At 46.2% G+C, this 17057-nt stretch overlaps 1 protein-coding gene across 1 annotated transcript in view; it reads left to right on the top strand.

Moving 5' to 3' along the window:
* KRT80 (keratin 80) overlaps positions 1-17057 on the top strand; it is a 36288-nt gene that overhangs the window by 13956 nt on the left and 5275 nt on the right. The window contains exons 2-6 of the mRNA XM_069101141.1: positions 800-1008; positions 9848-9908; positions 10608-10703; positions 13322-13486; positions 15968-16093. Coding sequence (XP_068957242.1) covers positions 800-1008; positions 9848-9908; positions 10608-10703; positions 13322-13486; positions 15968-16093 — 657 coding nt within the window. The remainder of the gene's footprint in view (positions 1-799; positions 1009-9847; positions 9909-10607; positions 10704-13321; positions 13487-15967; positions 16094-17057) is intronic.

The raw sequence follows: 17057 nt of genomic DNA, 5'->3' as shown, positions 1-17057 counted from the left end.
AGTAAATTTTTCTCTTGGAAACCATAGCTCTGTCTCAAGAGTAGAGAAATGAATGGCCAAGCTTAGACCAAGAGCTTCTGGGGTACTGGGAGTCCCCAGGAAACCAGAAAAGCAGTGACAGTCCCATTTCATGTCCTCTGTCCTGATGGAGCTATGTTTACAGCGTTCTGTTCAGATTTGTCTGGACACCACGTTTTAGGAAGGACAAAGCTAAAGGAGAGGCAGGGAGACTCTCTTGTAGGAGGATCTATGGAGGAAACCAGGAATGTTGAAAATGAAGAAGATTTGGAGGGGGAACATAATTGCTGTCCTCAAATATCTAAATGGCCATTATGTGAAATAAATTCTACTTGGCCCCATAGAGTAAAACCAAGTAGCAGCTGCAACAGCAGAATTCAGCAGAATGTCAGGGGAAACTTCCTGGGAGCTGGCCAGAAAGCCAAGACTACCTTGTGAGGGGGCGATGAGGGAGCCCTATCCCTGGGGGAAAGGTGGAGGGCCACTTGTCAGAGATCCTGCACACAGGTTGCTATTTGGGTAAGAGTTAGACAAAAGAGCCTCCAACGGCCCTATGTGCTTGTCACATTGAACTAGAGATAAGGGCAGAGGGTGGTGTGACAGAAAGATACCTGGATTTGGAGACAGGAGGTCTGAATTCAAATCTTAAGTCCCTTAGTGAGTATATAATCTGAGGCATGTCTCAAATCCTCTGCACTCAGACCCAGAGCTCCCCAAACCCCAGGAAGCAGCCCAGTCCCAGAGCCCTGTCCCCTCACCACCCATTCCCTAACTCTTCTAGGTACAGGCCCTGGAGCAGCGGAACCAGCTGCTGCAAACCCGATGGAGCTTTCTGCAGGAACAAGAATCCTCCTCGGTTGACTTCAGTCACATGTATGAAGAGTACTTAAATCGTCTGCAGCAGGAGCTCAAGACTGTGAGCCAGGAGCGAAGTCAGCTTGAAGCTAACCTGATGCAGATGATGGAGAAGGTGGAAGAATACAAGATCAAGTAAGTCTCTGCCCTGTGACGGGGCTGGGGCGACTCTCCCAAGGACAGGGAGACCTGACAGACTCGTGACTTTCCATTTCCTATGGAGTCTGGGGTTCTTGCTTATCCTGCCTCCACTCAGGGCCCCTAGACACCCTACCCTGAGCCCCAACTTTCCTCAGAAGCTACTCTTATTAACATGATAAGGAAAGCAAGGCATTTTATATGTAGAACAAAATGGCGGCAGGAATTGTCAATAACCCTTCCAAGGGCACCAGCCTCTCTCCCCACTTTGATACTGTCTGTAGCAGCAAAGCTAGTCCAAGCTCCTTCATAAACCAGTCCTTATAAAAGAGAACAAGAGGTCCAAGAAAGACCTCTCAGGGGCAAAACAGTATGGTCCTGGGAAGTCTAAAAGTCAGTGATTTTCTCTGTTTTCCTATAAGACACTTTACATCCTTCATGTCCTCAAATACTAGTATTTGATGGTCTGAGACTCTATGATCCTACCCAGTCTGCCCAGCATTGTCAACACTCTCACCCTACAGCCTCCCCAACTCACTAGCCCTAATATTCCACCTTTCCCCCAACATTTGACCTCACCACCTTCAGAGTTCCTACCAAGCACCCTCACACACAGAACTGAATGGAAACCAATACAGAGAGGAAAGACCAGGGAAATTCCATTTCTCCTAGGGCTGCCACCTAGTCCCACAGTTCTCTGTGGGATTTCTCTGTAAGTCTCCACCTAAATTCCATGAGGTCTTTATCTGAATGCTATTAGGCCTCTTGCCTAGTTTCTATTCAGTTGTCTGATTTCTCATTTGGCCTCTCCCTGATTTTCATTCAGTTTTCCACCTGATTTCTCATAGACCAGCTGCCTAATTTCCATTAGGCTTTGTACCAGACTAGATCTGTAAGGTGCCTTCTCATTCTAAAAAAATTATGTCATTGAATTTTATTTAGTCTGACACATGTTCTCCATTAGATTTATTACCAAATTCTACTCAGTCTTAGTCATGGGGTCTATGGTTTCTTGCCTAGTTTTATCTAACAACTAGCTTCTCTTTTACCTGGAGGCCTGCCTCCCTACCTTCACAGGTCCTGTCTCCTTCTGGGTCATCTCCATGTAGTTCCAAGCTGACTGGGCATGTGGTCTAGTGGACAGTTAGCTGGGCAGACAGGAGAGACCCTACCCACAAAGGGAATTCGAGGTCCAAGAAAGGTTCTTCCAGACTGGGCTCCATTAAGAACCAAGAAAAAGGGACCGAGAGGAAAGGGGTGGATAGATGATGAGATGAGAGAAAAGTACCAGGACTCCCCAGAGAAAAGAGCTCAGGTTGAGGGAGGTAGGCATGGGGAGTGTTTTGTATCTTCCAGACCCCCCAGGTTGCTATGCATGTTGGAGGGGGTGCCTAGGTGACTTTGGGCTAGGTCCCAAGACAGAAGGAACAGGGAGGGGCTAATCCTTGGCTACACAAAACTGATGAGATCAGCCCTTGCTCTAGACAAGCAAACAGGTTGGGGAGAGGGGAGAAGGGGGGGGGAGTGGAACAAGGCAGCAAATTAAATTAAAGCTATTTTGTGGAGCTGGACAGAAAGGAAGGGCAAGGAGACAGGGTCACCCAAGTTGGGCTTTCAATCCAGGAAAGGGCAGCCTCCATGGAAAGTAGAATTGGAGAATATTGGAACTGGAGGAGAACTCATTTTCCAGACGAGGCCCCAAATCGGGGAAGCAATTTCCCCAAGCTTATTTATACAGGGAGCTGGAGGCCAAGCTGGGATTCCTGATTCCTAGTCACTGGCTCTTTCCACAACCTGCTGGGGCCTGAGGAGGTTAGGACTTGAGAACAATTGCTTCCCTTTCACCTGGATAAGGGACTGGAAGTCAGGCCTGCCTCCCCATATTCACAGGTCCGGTCACCTTCTGGGCCTTCTCCATGTAGTTCTAAGCCAACGCAGCATGTGGTCTCATGGGCAGCCAGCTGGGAAGACAGGAGAGACCCTACCCACAAGGGGCACCCACTTCCAGGAGAAATCAGCAGCTCCCGAAGACATCAAGCAATCCCCCTTAGGGTTTTCCCCTAGCCTACTTAACAGTACTCATGACCTTCTCCCTTTCTCTTCCCTAGAGAGCTCAACAGCCTTGACTCTGTGCCCTGTCTCCTCCTTCTCACAGACACCGTCCTAGGTGAAACCCTCAATAAGGGAAGAGAGTGCCGACAGTGGAGATATTGTGAATCCACAAGGACCAACCTGTGTCTCTGCCTGACTTCTCCCAGGCCTACTCCCTGCCTGATTTCTAATGAAATTTATGGCCTGTTTTTAAATTAAATTTTATTTTTAATTATCAGGCACTCACTTTTTCCTTCCTCCTACCTACATTCTCACTGCCTTCCTCCCTCCACTGAGAAAAAAAAGGAAAGAAAAACAAAACCCTTGGATCTAACATGTAAAGTCAAACAAAACAAATTCCCGTATTGGCCATGTCTAACACTGCCTTTACTCCATTAGAAAATTGTGTGGTGGGGCGGCTAGGTGGCACAGTGAATAGAGCGCCAGCCCTGGAGTCAGGAGGAACTGAGTTCAAATCCAGCCTCAGACACTTAACACTTACTAGCGGTGAGACCTTGGGCAAGTCACTTAACCCCAATTGCCCTGCCTTCCCCCCTCCAAAAAAAAAAGAAAGAAAGAAAATTGTGTGGCCTCTCAGACTCCTGAGGTTAGCTGGGGCCTGGATAGGCTCTTTGCCTCCAAGTCAGATGCTGCTCTACAACTCAGCCTTAGTCTGGATTTTCAGAAGAAAAGCCAGACTTCAGCAGGAAAGGCTAGGGAGGAACCAGGAAGGGAAGAACAGGGGGAAAGGAGGTAGAGGAGCCTACACGACCTCAGGTAAATCACTTCACCCCCTCAGTTTCCTGCTCTGGATAATAAAGGGGAAGAATTAAAGTCCCTTCCAGGCAGCTGGGTGGTTCAATAAATAGAGTCCTTGCCCTGGAGTCAGAAAGACCCAAGTCCAAATCCAGCCTCAGACACTTACTAGCTGTGTGACCCTGGGCAAGTCCCTTAACCTCTTTGCCTCAGTTTCCTCATCTGTAAAATGGGACAGGGTGGGGGAGGGTATTCTAGATTTTGTTGTTAGTTTTCAGTCATGTCTAATGCTCTGTGACCCCATTTAGGGTTTTCTGGGCAAAGATACTGGAGCAGTTTACCATTTCCTTCTTCAGTTCATTTGACAGAGGAGGAAACTGAGGCAAATAGAGAGTAAGTGACTTGCCCAGGGTCACACAGCTAGTAAGTGTCCAAGGTCAGATTTGAACTCAATAAAATGAGTCTTCCTGATTCCAGCCCCAGGGCTCTGTGCACTATGGCGCCCCCTAGCTTCTCCTTCCTAGATGACCACTGTGATATTATGATCTTGTGATATGAGAAGATTTCATAAAAATAAAGCATTAGATATGATGAGAGTCCAGCAACAAATGATCATGAAAGTCAGGTGGGGGCCTCCTGAAAAACTGAAAGTTTAAAATGTCAGGGACACGCTACTCTGAGATCCTTGTCTTTCAGGAGGTGCGTACCCGTGAGGAGGGAAAGGCGTGACTGGCACGGCCACCATCCAGGGACTTTCATATCTAGGCAGAGGCTCCCTCTGACCCCTCTACCCCACCCTCTTGCCAAGGTCCCAGCGATCCCCAGGCCTGACCCTACTGGTCTGAGCTGTGTCCCCCCTTTCTCACAATTAGCTGCAGAATATGTTGGTGGAGGAGGGAAAGCCCACAACACCCTACCACTCATTATACTTCCTGGGTCAGGCAGCCCCACAAACTGCAGTTTGTGTACCACCTTTGCATTAACTTTGTCCACACATCGACAGAGCTCTCCCATCCTTGCCTCCTCCATTTCCTAGCCCTCCTCATCCCCAGCCTGAGTGCTTGTAGCCAATACCCCCAGAGTTAGAGGGCGATGGTGCCAGAGACTGTGAGAGATAGGAGAGAACCTGGAAACATCAAGCTAATCAACAGATATTTACAAGCACTTGTTCCGTGACAGGCACTGGTGTAAGTGCTGAGGATGCCAAGAAAGGCTAAAGACAGTCCCTGACATCACAGAGTTCACATTTGTATACACATGACATTTCCTTCTGTTGTTTAGTCATTTTTGGTTGTATCTGATTCTTTGTGACCCCATTTGGAATTTTCTTAGCAAAGATACCAGAGCAAATTGCCATTTTCTTCTCCAGCTCATTTTACAGATGAGGAAACTGAGGCATATGGGGTCAAGTGACTTGCCCAAGGTCACACAGCTAGTAAGTATCTGAGGCCAGATTTAAATTCTGGTCTTCCTGTCTCCAGGCCACTGTGCTACCTACCTGTTCCTATACATGATATATACAGTGTAAATGGAAGGTAGTCTTAGAAAGAGGGGGCTGGGGGAAAAAGAAAGGAGAGACCAGGGAAGAGGAAATAGGACTGGAACTCAACAGTGAAGGGCCTACAAAGACCAAACCTGGAGGTGAAGAAGGAAAGCATTCCAGACGGGGGGGGGGGGGGGGGGGAGGAGGGGGGGGGGGAAGTCACTGAAAAGGTACCGCAACGCCCTCATTTTATGGGGAAGCTGAGGCCCATCAGTCAAGAGACTTGCCCACAGTCATGTGGATAAGTTAGTGGAAGAGGTAGGAATAGAACACAGGTCTCCTGAATCTCAGCCCAGGGCTTTGTCCCCCACAGCATCTCCTAGGGGAGCCCAGGATCCAAGCACAGCATCCAGGCAGATTTCTTTTCTCTCTGCCCAGCAGCCTGATTTCCCACAGATCTGGTTTCTCTGTCTCAGGCATGCTTCTGCAGACAGCTGTCAGATGGCAGAGGTCAAGGCCATGGGGAGGTCCTCCCACTCAGGTTTCCCCTGCCAGCTGGTGACACAGGTCTGGAGCAGTACCTGATGCATGGCAAGGAAGGCTGGCTATAATTACCACAGAAGGTGATTCAGGAATTCCAGGGAGAAAAAACAGAGGAAAGAGGAGGCACCCATCACTCAGGCAGCTCTGAAGCTACAAGATCCCAGTGTAGACACACAGCCCTCCTCTTCGGGGCACCTAAGGAATGCCCAGACTGGAAGGGAAGGGAAACACCAGCTATCTCTGCAGGATTGTGCAGAGATCACAGCTGGAACAGCCACAGGCTACGTCAAGGGAAGGTGGGAGGGAGAAGCATCGCTTATGAGTAAGCCTAGACTCCACAGCAAATATTTTCCCAAGGGGAGTCAGTTACATGAGATTAGGGAGTGTTGGAGGGGGAGGAACCAAGGGAACTCAGGAACCTAGATCTGGCCGGTCCCTGCCTAGCCCCATCTGTCACATAGGGTCCCCATTCCAGCCAGAAATCCAGCAAAGTACACTTGGAAACTGAGGAAGAGCAGCAGCAAAGTCCAAGGATAAGCCTTCACAGGTCAATCTCTCTAGGCCCCTGCCTTCAAGAAGGCCTCCGCAAGAAGAGAGGCTACCCCACCCCATTTCTGTGTCTGGTCTATTAGGAGATCTCTCCTGCTGCCTAGCCCTAAGTATTTCCAGCAGCAATTAAGTCTAGTAACAAAGCAGGCAGCTGGGTGGCATGGTGGATAGAGTATGAGAGTCAAGGAGATTCAGCTTCCTGAGTTCAAATCTGACCTCAGACACTTGCTAGCTTTGTGACCCTGGGCAAGTCACTTAACCCTTCTTGCCTCAGTTTCCTCATCTATAAAATGAACTGGAGAAGGAAATGGCAAACCACTCTGGTATCTTTGCCAAGAAAACCCCAAATGGGAAGAATTTGACCTTATTGAACAATAAACAAAATTTTAAGACGAAGGTTAGTCTCTGACTCCTAAAGAATTAGCCTTGGTGAAGGAAGTGAAGGACTAAAATTCTATCCTTCTAGAGGAGACCTTTGCCCTGGAGGAACTCACACTGGAATGGAATATACAAACTAAGCCACAAACCTGGAGTGACCAGGGGGTAGAGTGAAGACATCAGGGCTGGGATGATGGAGGAAGGGTCATCAATGGAATCAATCAGGGAAGGCTTCCTGGAGGAGAGGATGGTACAGAGAGCCCTGGATTTTGAGTCATGGGATACGGGGTCAAGTCCAGACTACTTCTTCTAAGAGGTGTAAGCTTGGACAAGTCACTCATTTCTATTAGACTCAGTTTCCCCAACCTATAAAGTGAGAGTTATCATACATTATTGACTTCACAAGGGTTGTTGTGAGGGAGACACTTTGCAGACATTAAAGAAATATTGTTCTTCTGCAATATGCATGGGGTTGGGAAGGAGAGAGAGATGGGGATCAGGTTGGAGGCTGAGGGGTAAACAGGGTTCTGGGAGCAGGTTAGCCCAGCTAGGGCAGAGTGAAGCCAGAGTCATAGAGAAGGAGAGGGTAAGATGGCAGAAGGATGATTAAAAGACAGATTAAAAGGAGATTGAAAACCAGGTTGAGTGTACAATCAGGAAAGACTTCCCAGAGGAGTCAGGTTGCAGGAAGAGGAGGATCAGGGAGTCCCAGGACAGAAAAGTCTGATGAAGTTTAATGACAGAGAATTTGTATGATGGGAGTGGCTCACCAGCTTCCCAGAGAATCCAAGCTGGAGAGTTAGGGGGAGTCATGGCGTGGGGGTGGGCATAGGGGTGAGAAAGTGACTCTGATTGCTAGGGTCATTAACTCTTTCTTGACCTATTGTGGAACTGTGGGATGTGAGTCTACCTTTTCCTTTTCACAAATAGGGAAGCTGAGTGAACCTGGAAAATGGGGGAGATATATAGGGAGAAAGGAGAGTTGAGCATGGGGCATCGAGGGATTCCCCCCCAGTGTTGTGATAGGATAGAAAGAGCTGGGAATGGGGGTCTGGTGGTCCTGCCACATCCTCCTCCATCTCTCGAACTCAGAATTTGTGACAGTTTTTCAAATACATAGAAGTAAAATCCCCAGCCCACCCCAACCCTGCCCCTTCTCCTCTCACCAGCTTGGGAAGTTCTGAGGTGCAAGGTTCTGGCCTTGCTGATTGGGGTCTGCCTCCAGGTCAGAGTTAGCTTACACTCCAAGCCTAAAGGACCTGTAGTCCCTGGCTGGATTTTGTCATCCTTCTCAGTCCCCAAAGTCCTTGACAGGACTCTGCCATCTTCTCCTTACCCATATATTCATCCAGACTAAGCTAACCTCTTCTTTCCCTCCTTACCCATACCCCACCATACACACACTCCAGGTACAAAAGAAGGGTGGAACCCAGAAATAACAAGATTAGTTAGTGCTACAAGAAACTAAATTCTGAATGAATGAAAAAAAGCAAAAATGGCCCTAGAGAACAAATAATGAAACACATCTCCGTCTTCCTTGGTGAAGAGGCAGAACCTTACATACCTTGTCAGGTGAGGTCACAATAAAAGTGCCTTGTGCTAAAGCATTTTTCACATGGGAGGTATGCAGTTCTGGGTGAGTGGCAGGGAGGGTAATATCCAGAAATGACTATGTAAAAACAAAAGGCATTAATAAAACATATTTAAAAGTATAGAGTTGTAGGCAATTAAAAATTATAGGTTAAAAGCTTCCATCACTAGCAAAAATTATTTTTAACTAATGTTCATTCTTGGTCTCTAAAGGAGAATGGTATCTTCTACCCCCCCCCAAAAAAAAAGTTCTGACACTGATGTGGAATTTGCCCACCTGGGCTTTCTGGCTCAAGTTTATTAGCCTATTCAATAACACCAGGGTCACCCTCAACTAATTGAGAAGTTGGCATCAGTCAATGCCCTGGATTTGGAGACAGAAGACCAGGTCAAGAAAATTTGAATTCAAATCTGGCATCAGACATTTAGTAGCTACATGACTTTGGACAAGTCACTTAACTTCTATTTGTCTCAATTTCTTCAACAATAAAATGGGGATCATAATAGATACCTTTCAGAGTTGTTATAAGGATCAAAAGAGATATTTTTAAAACACTATACACAGCACCTGGCACCTAATAGGCAATTAATAAATGTGTGCTCCCTTTTCCCTCTAAGACTATAAGTTGTGGAGAAGGTCCTGACCTACATTGGTAAAGGGAATTTCTTACCTGAGAGTTCTCTATACCAATGAAATCAAAATCCAGTCCCAATTCCCACTCCTACATTCATATACCATATTTTATTCAGTCATTCCCTAACTGATGGGCATCTCCTTGGCTTCTTTGCGATGGCAAAAATATTGTAGCAAGTTATAGATGTATTTGTACACATAAGTCCTTTGCTATTTTATGTGATCTTTGGGGGATATATGCCTAGAAGTGCTATTGTTGGGTGGTGACTTTGGGGTACAGTTTTCCAAATTGAACCAATTTCCAGAACAGTTGAACCAATTCAGTTATACCAACAATTCAGTAGTATGCCTGCCCTTCCACTTGCCCACCAACAATTGTCATTTTCTTTTTTTGTTATTCTTGCCATGTTGGTGGTTGTGAGGTATAACCTAAGAAGTTTTTAAATTTATATTTCTCTTATCTTGGAGTTATTTGGAGCATTTTAAAAATTCGGTTGTTAACAGCTTGCATTGGAACTGCCTGTTCCTATGCTTTAACCATTTTATCTATTAGGGAATGGCTCTTGTGCTTATATACTTGAATCAGTCCCCGATAAATCTTACACTTAAGGCCTTTATCAGAGAAGTTTTCTGCAAAGATTTTTCCCCATTAGCTGTTTCCAACCTAATTTTAACTTGTGTAATCAGTTTTGTGAAATCAAAATTATCCATTTTATCTCTAGTCATCCTTTGGGAAAGAAGGGTATTTCTGAGCCCCACACTTATAACTAGAGTAAAGGACCTGAGTCTTTTTTTGTTTCTGTCCTTCTCAGATATGAAGAAGAGATCACCAAGAGGACAGACATGGAGTTCACCTTTGTGCAGTTGAAGAAGGTACTCCCCCGGACCCTACCTCCCCCTATGCCTTCCTATCTCCCAGCCTGCCTGGCCTCGGGACAGAATCCAGCTCCCTTAGGCCAGGGGCTCTTAACCTTTTGTATGTTAATCTATCAGTCTGGTAAAGCCTATGAACCCCTTCTCAGATTAATATCTGCTGCCTAGTTTCATAACTGGAGGAATTGGTAAATTTAAAATAAACATTAGTAAAAACAAAGATGTAATTTTTTTCATGGACCCCCTGAAAACTCAAGGGATCTGTGGACCCCAGATTAAAAACTCTAACCCCCACCCCACCCCCAGGGCCATGACTTGATTTTCCCTACCCCTGCTTTCTAGTTTCCACTGGATCCACCTGACTTTTTTTTAAACACCTTTTTCAAAGGTACCAATGTTTATCTCAGAATAGAGAAGCAAATAGGCAAATATATGAGAAGACAGAGAGAGATACATGGCACATGTAGATAGGGCATTGATCTTGCCCTGCTCCTTTTTCCCAGAGTCCTTTTAGTTTATTTTCAGGGACCCTTCTCCTCCCCCTTCCCTTAATTTCCTAGGATCTCTCCTTCCTAGCCAGATACTTTCACTCCCTAGAGTTAAGAAGCAACCCTAATATGTGCCCCTTTCCCAGTTCAACTCAGGTCCAATGTACCCCACCTACATCCTCTTTCTCACTGATCACTCCCTCCCCACCAGGATCTGGATGCTGAATGTCTTCGAAGGACAGAATTGGAGGCCAAATTGCAAGGGCTACAGAGTTTTGTGGAGCTGATGAAAACGGTGTATGAGCAGGTGAGAGAAACGGGGCTCCCTGGCAGTCCCATGGGCATGGAAAGAAGGAAACTGATGACCTACTAAAAACAAACAAAAAAGCTCTCCCTCTTCCTTGTGCTTATCAGTGCGATATGGTGGAAAGAATGTCAGGTCTGCGTCAGAAGACATTGGTGTGATTCCCATCTCTGTCACTGTATGTGTGACTTCAGCTTCCTCCTCTTCACCTGTACAAAGAAGGGATGGTACTCAATGAGCTCCAAGGTTTCTTTCCAGTTCTTCTTATAAGATCCATTTCTGGGTGACTTTAAACAGGTCAATAACCTCTCTGCCTCAGTTTCCTCATCTGTAAAAAGAAAAGCATCTCTTGGGTTCCTTCTAGCTGTAATATTCTGAATCTAGGATTTTTTATCTTAGTTTTCACCAGGAAGAAAAGTGGAAAAAGAATAGGGAGAGGATGAGAGGCTAGTAGGGTGCTGGGAATAATAGGGTCTGAGTGAGTATGACAATTCCTTGGCCATTCATCTGTCCAGCAAGATGGTGAGTCCCCAGGGGTGGGGAACCTGCAGCCTCCAGGCCACATGTGGCCCTCTAGGTCCTCAAGTGCAGCCCTTTGACTGAATCCAAATAGATTCACACTGCACCAGCTACCTGCCAGAGAGCCAGCCTCAAAATTCTGAAGCCTGGGCTCAAGTCTCTCCTCTGATATGTACTGGCTGTGTGATCCCAGGTGTGTTTCTTAACCACTCTGGCAACCTCTGGGCAACTATGAGTTGCAAAGAAGGTGCTGACCTGTTTCGTAGATAGAGTTTTCGTAGCCTGAAATTCTCCATACCAATGAAAATACAGATCCAGACCCTATATACTATCCCTATGTGTAAAGCACTATGGGAAAAGGAAAAATAAAAAAGAAGCAACCACTTCCTTCAGAGGGCTTATGGTCATTTGGAATGTTTAAAAGAGCTAATTGTCTGCAGACTTGGACAGTCCCCTCCAATCACTTATCCAACAGTATGAGTTCATGAGCTCCAAGACTCATCAAAAGAATCTCCAAATTATAGAATTGAGAACTGGCAGGATCTAAAATATCATCCTGTCTAATCTCCTCCATGTAGAACCTCAGAAAGAGATAATTTGCTCATAATCTCCCATAAGTATCAAAGTAGGAAGAAATCATAATGTAGGCCTGACAAAAATCAGGTCTGAGCCTCAGCGCAAAGCTAGAGAGATGTTGTCCCATCCTGGTGCTGAGTTCTAATTCAGGAAATGAAGAAATTAGGGGCTGCTATATTGAATATACCCTGAAAGAAAATGGGGAGTTTACCTCTGAGCTTTAGTCATACTAAGCCCTCCAGTCAGCCTATGGAGGGAGGCAACCCCAGTTACTGAAACACTCAGTCTTTGAATGTTGCCTGTTAAGTATGGAGTTTGTCTCTTCCAGGCTCTCCATGTCTGGCACCTTCCCAGCCTTTATTTATATTATTCCCATCCACATAAATTATTCTCTGGTTCTCCCCAATGTTTTCCAATATCTGTGTTTTTGCCCAGGTTATTCTCCATGCCAGGAATGCAACCTACCTACCCCACCCCACTTCTGCCTGATGAATTCCCACTCACTCTTCCAAGTCCAACTCAAATACTTCTTTCTCTGTGATCTACCCTGATTTCCCCCCAGGTAGTCACTATGACCTTCCCGCCACTCTGAAATCACTCAGATTTTTATTTGCACTCCTTTAATGAATTTGTACATTAACGGTGTGCTATGGTCCATGGGGTCACAAAGAGTCAGACAAGCCTGAACAACAAAAATGTGTCATACACCTCTAGTCAACTATAATTTCCATGAGTTGAGGGAACATGTATTGTATAAATTTCATGCCCCTTCCCACCACCTAATTCAGAACTCTGTACACAGTAGGGCCTTAATCAATGGCTGTTGTTTAACTCCTCCTTAACTGGGATCCATTCTTAACTGAGATCTGAAGAAAGAGGAGACGCCGTGTCTACTCTCATGGGTATGACATGCAGTATTTAGGGAGGATGGACCCAATACAAAGACAGAATGAGAAACAAGTAAGCAGAGTGCCAGGTTTCAGTGCTGAGGCAGCGGGAAAAAGTAGAAAAATGGAATTTGAAGTGAATCTGAGAAGGGCTTTCTAGAAAAGGAAGATTATAGATTGGGCGAGGACCCCAGGGTGGAAGCCTTGGGGGGCAAGAGGGATGAGAGAAAGAGATATACCAAGGAAGGAGCACTTAGGTGAGGAAGTCGAGTGATGAGTAAGATTAACCATAGGATTCCTAGCTGGAAAGGACCTCAAAAGCCTTCTAGTTCAAACCCTGCTCCCTCATTTTATAGAGAAGAACACTGAGACCCAGAAAAGGGAACTGATTTTCCCAAGGTTGTACAGAACTAGGCTTTGAACTCAGGTCCTCTGTTCCCATTCTAATACTTTGTGTTATTTTTCCCAAATACCATACTTTCATTCTCTTTTCATGGACGTGGATATGCGGGGATACTATCTTCCCTATTGTAAAAATGGAGGAGCTGAGATAATAAAGGGGATCGGCAACCCAAATGGAATCCCCTACATCCTTCCTCTATACTCAGTCCTGTTCTTTCCTTCCTTCCCTCCTCCCAGGAGCTCCAGGACCTGATGGCCCAGGTGAAGGACATATCAGTGACCGTGGGGATGGACAGTCGCTGCCACATCGACCTCAGCGGCATTGTGGAGGAAGTGAAGGCCCAATATGATGCCATTGCTGCCAGAAGTCTGGAGGAGGCCGAAGCATATTCCAGAAGCAGAGTAAGGGCAAACAGGATGATAGGAAAGGAAAAGGAAAGGGGAGGCCATGCTGGTGGGGCATCGCTGACCATGGATGGTGTCCCACCCCTTGGATGGGTGGGAGGGAGAAGCTGGGGGGCTGACTCCAGGAAGCTGTCCCAGCCTAGGAGTGGGGAAGGGGGCTAAGTTCCAGTAAGTGTTGGGGGTGGGGAAGATGAGCTCAGGTATATAATCAATCTCAAATTGTCACACACAACCTGGACCAAATGTGAGGGAAGTTTGGGAAGTGCACGAAAAATGAAATACAAAAAGGAAGTTCCGGAGAAAAAGAAGTAGTCTAGCCCAGAGGAGAGAGCACTAGACCAGAATCCAATTGGCATCACCCCAACTTGCTCTGTGACCTCAGACAAGTACTTGCTTTCCTCTGGGCTCCAGTTTCTTGTGCAAAAGGAATGCATTGAACCAAATGAACCCTCGAGTTCCTTCCAGTTCTGACAGACTGTGGTTTTCTTGGGGGACACTCCATCAATCCATCAAGTATTGATTTGGCATCTTCTGCATGGCACTTTTGGGAGAAGAAAAAAAAATAAGGAGGGGAGCAAACACAATGGTCCCTGCCCTCTGGGAGTTTATGGTCTAACTGGGAAACTAAGGCATGGAACTGCTTGCTGTGTGTTTATCTGCACTGGTCCCTCCTACTCGATATGGCCAAAGTGACTCATTGTCTTAACACACACCCCCACCAGCCCCTCAGCCCATCTTCCCTATCACTTCATCTTAAAACATGGTAAACAGCTTTGACTCTTCCCTCTGGCCCTCAACATCCTATCAGTTTCCGAAGGCTGTACATTCTTTTCTCTGTCCCCTTCCCTCCCTTTCTTCTGCAGCCACCCAATCAGGCCCTCCGTGGCTTTCCCCTGGACTATCATAACTTATAACTAGTCTTGCAGAATCATTAAGAGCCTAGATCTAGCATTGGAAGGACCTCAGAGGTCACCCAACACCCTCAAATGAAGGGAATGGGGCCAAGGGAAGTTAAATGTCTTCTCCAAGACACACAGGAAGTTAAATGACTTATCCAAAGACACACAGGTAGTAAGTGTCAGAAGTGGGATTTGAACACAAGTTCTCTAAGTCCATTGTGTCATCCCATGTCTAGTCTTTACTTCTCCGTCTGCTCAGAACCCTTCAGTGGCTCCCATTTCCCTAGTTAAAAATCTGTAAACTCCCAGCCCTTGGGGCATTCTAGACCTTCCAGTCTTAACTCATCCTGCTTGTCATGGAGGCCACATGTCAGCCTACTGGCTCTTTCACCATCTTCCATTCCTAGCCTTCCCTTTTCTATCTCTACACCTTTGTTTAGACCATGCCACATGCCAGGAATGGACTCCTCCCTATATTTTGAACTAGTTGTCTTCTGTTAAGGCTTAACTCAGGTACAACCACCTCCATGAAGACTTCCCTGATACCACTAACACCCTTCCCCCAGGTGAAAGGGACCTCCTTTTCCTCAGTTTCTCAGCTTGCTTAGCCTGGCTCTCTCTAGTCAGTTCATTCTCCCTCATCTCACAGGGACTTGCATTCATATCCCCACCCCACCCCTTCCTGAACTGAAGACCCTCATGGTCTTTGTACCTCTCAATTCAGTGTCATTCACACAGTGGGCATTTAATAAATGTTTGTGGACTTGGAGATACATATACCTTAAACCATGTCATCTGGTATTGTTCAGACTCTAAACTATAGGACTTCTGGGGAGAGAAAAATAGGGTGAGGGGAAAGAAACAGAGAATAAGGATTTGGGAGAAAAGGAGAGAGAAAAAGTGAAGGGAAAGAATATAGAGAGGACAGAGAATAGAAACTGGGGGAGAGGATAGGAACAAGAGAGAGAAGGATAAAGTAGGTAGGAAGAAGGGATACTAGAGAGTGAGGGAAAGAAGGAGAACTGAGAAGATGGAGAAGAGGGGAAAGAGGAAAAATGTGGGGAAAATAGAGGAAGACAGAGAAGACAATAGAGAGTAGGAGAGAGAGGAGAGGGGAGAAAATAGAGACTGGAAAGGAGAGAAAAAAAGAGGGAAGAAAAGAGAGAGAAAATAGTGAAGTTGGAGAGAAGGAAGACAAGAGAATGGGAAGGTGAGTGAGGCAGCTTCATACAATAGAAAGACCCCTGGATCTAAAGTGAGGTTAGGACGGTGAGGGATAGAAGAGAGGGAAGATAGAAGAGATTGGGGGTGGGGTGAGAAGAAAGTGGGGGAAAATGATAAGAGAACAGGGAGAAGAGAGAGAAAGGGATGAAGGTGGGAGAAAAAGAAAAAAAACAGGAAAAGAAAAAGGGCAGAGAATAGTAAGGAAGCTGTGGGAGAACCTAAGGAAAAGAAGGGAAAGGAGAGTCAGTAGGCAGAGGAAGGAGAAGGATGGGATGGGGAAAAAAAGAGGAAGCAGCCACGGAGAAGTCTTCCCATGCTGGACCACATCTCCCATTTACTCTTGTTTCCTTCTCAGCTGGAGGAGAGGGCAGCTCGCTCCGCTGAGTTTGGGAACAGCCTTCAAAACAGCCGAAGTGAAATCGCCGACTTGAACATCCAGATTCAGAAGCTAAGGTCCCAAATCCTCTCTCTCAAGAGCCATGTGAGTGATTCAAAGGGGCCAGCCCACCAGGTGGGAGACACATGCACACCTAAGCTTTCTCTCCCAGCCAACAAAACTGACCTAGGGTCCATCAGTCAGAGGCCCGACCACCCACAAGAAAAGGCTGGTTTTAAAATATTCCTGGGACAGGCATGTCACAGGTTCCTGGACAAGGGTTAATATCCTTGACCATTAAGGCAGCACAGTCAGCCAACAAGCATTTCTTAATGGATGCTAGACTTGGAAGGCCTGCATTCAAGTTCCATTTGCACCATGAAATTTAGATCTGGAAAGGATGATAGAGGCCATCTTGTCCAACCCTTCTGGGTAGGCAACAAAATAGACTGTTGGCCTTTAGAGGTCTTTGCGATACATCTCCTCCTCTTATTTGTTGTGGCATTGGACAAGGGACAACTTCTCTTTTTCTCAATTTCCTCATCTGTAAAATGGGGGGAGGAAGGTAATAAGCATTTATCAAGTATCTTCTAGGTACTAGGCACTGTGCTGGGCACTTTAGAAATATTACCTCATTTAATCTTACAACAGCCCTGAGAGGGAGGGGCTGCTTATTATTCCCATTTTACAGTTGAGGAAAAAAGAGGTTAAGTGACATGCCCAGGGTCACATAGCTAGTAAGAGTCTGGGGTCAAATTTGAACTCAAATCTTCCTGACTCTAGGCCCAGCTGCCTCTAAAGGGTTTATTCATAACCCTTTTCCTGCTTATCTTACAGGGCTGTTACAAGTCTCAAATGATAATAGGGTGGTAATAATAGGGACTGAACCTATGGTTTCAATGTTTGTTCTTCGTTTTCAAAGGGGACCCAGATAGTTGGGTCCTTCAACTCATCCTCTCCCTCTCCCTCTCCTTCTCCCCTCCAAAAGAAGGTAGATTTTGATGGCCAGAAGCTGCCCACTTAACTTGGGGTTTACTGGCTAGATCCCTCCCTTCCTTCCTTCCTTCCT

Source organism: Petaurus breviceps, unplaced genomic scaffold (genome assembly GCF_028583685.1).
Source record: "Petaurus breviceps papuanus isolate PSGF00001 unplaced genomic scaffold, PetGlider_PUasm1.0 454, whole genome shotgun sequence".
NCBI lineage: Eukaryota > Metazoa > Chordata > Mammalia > Diprotodontia > Petauridae > Petaurus > Petaurus breviceps.
The sequence above is the reverse complement of the archived record's forward strand: the minus strand, read 5'-3'. Positions and strand labels throughout refer to the sequence as shown.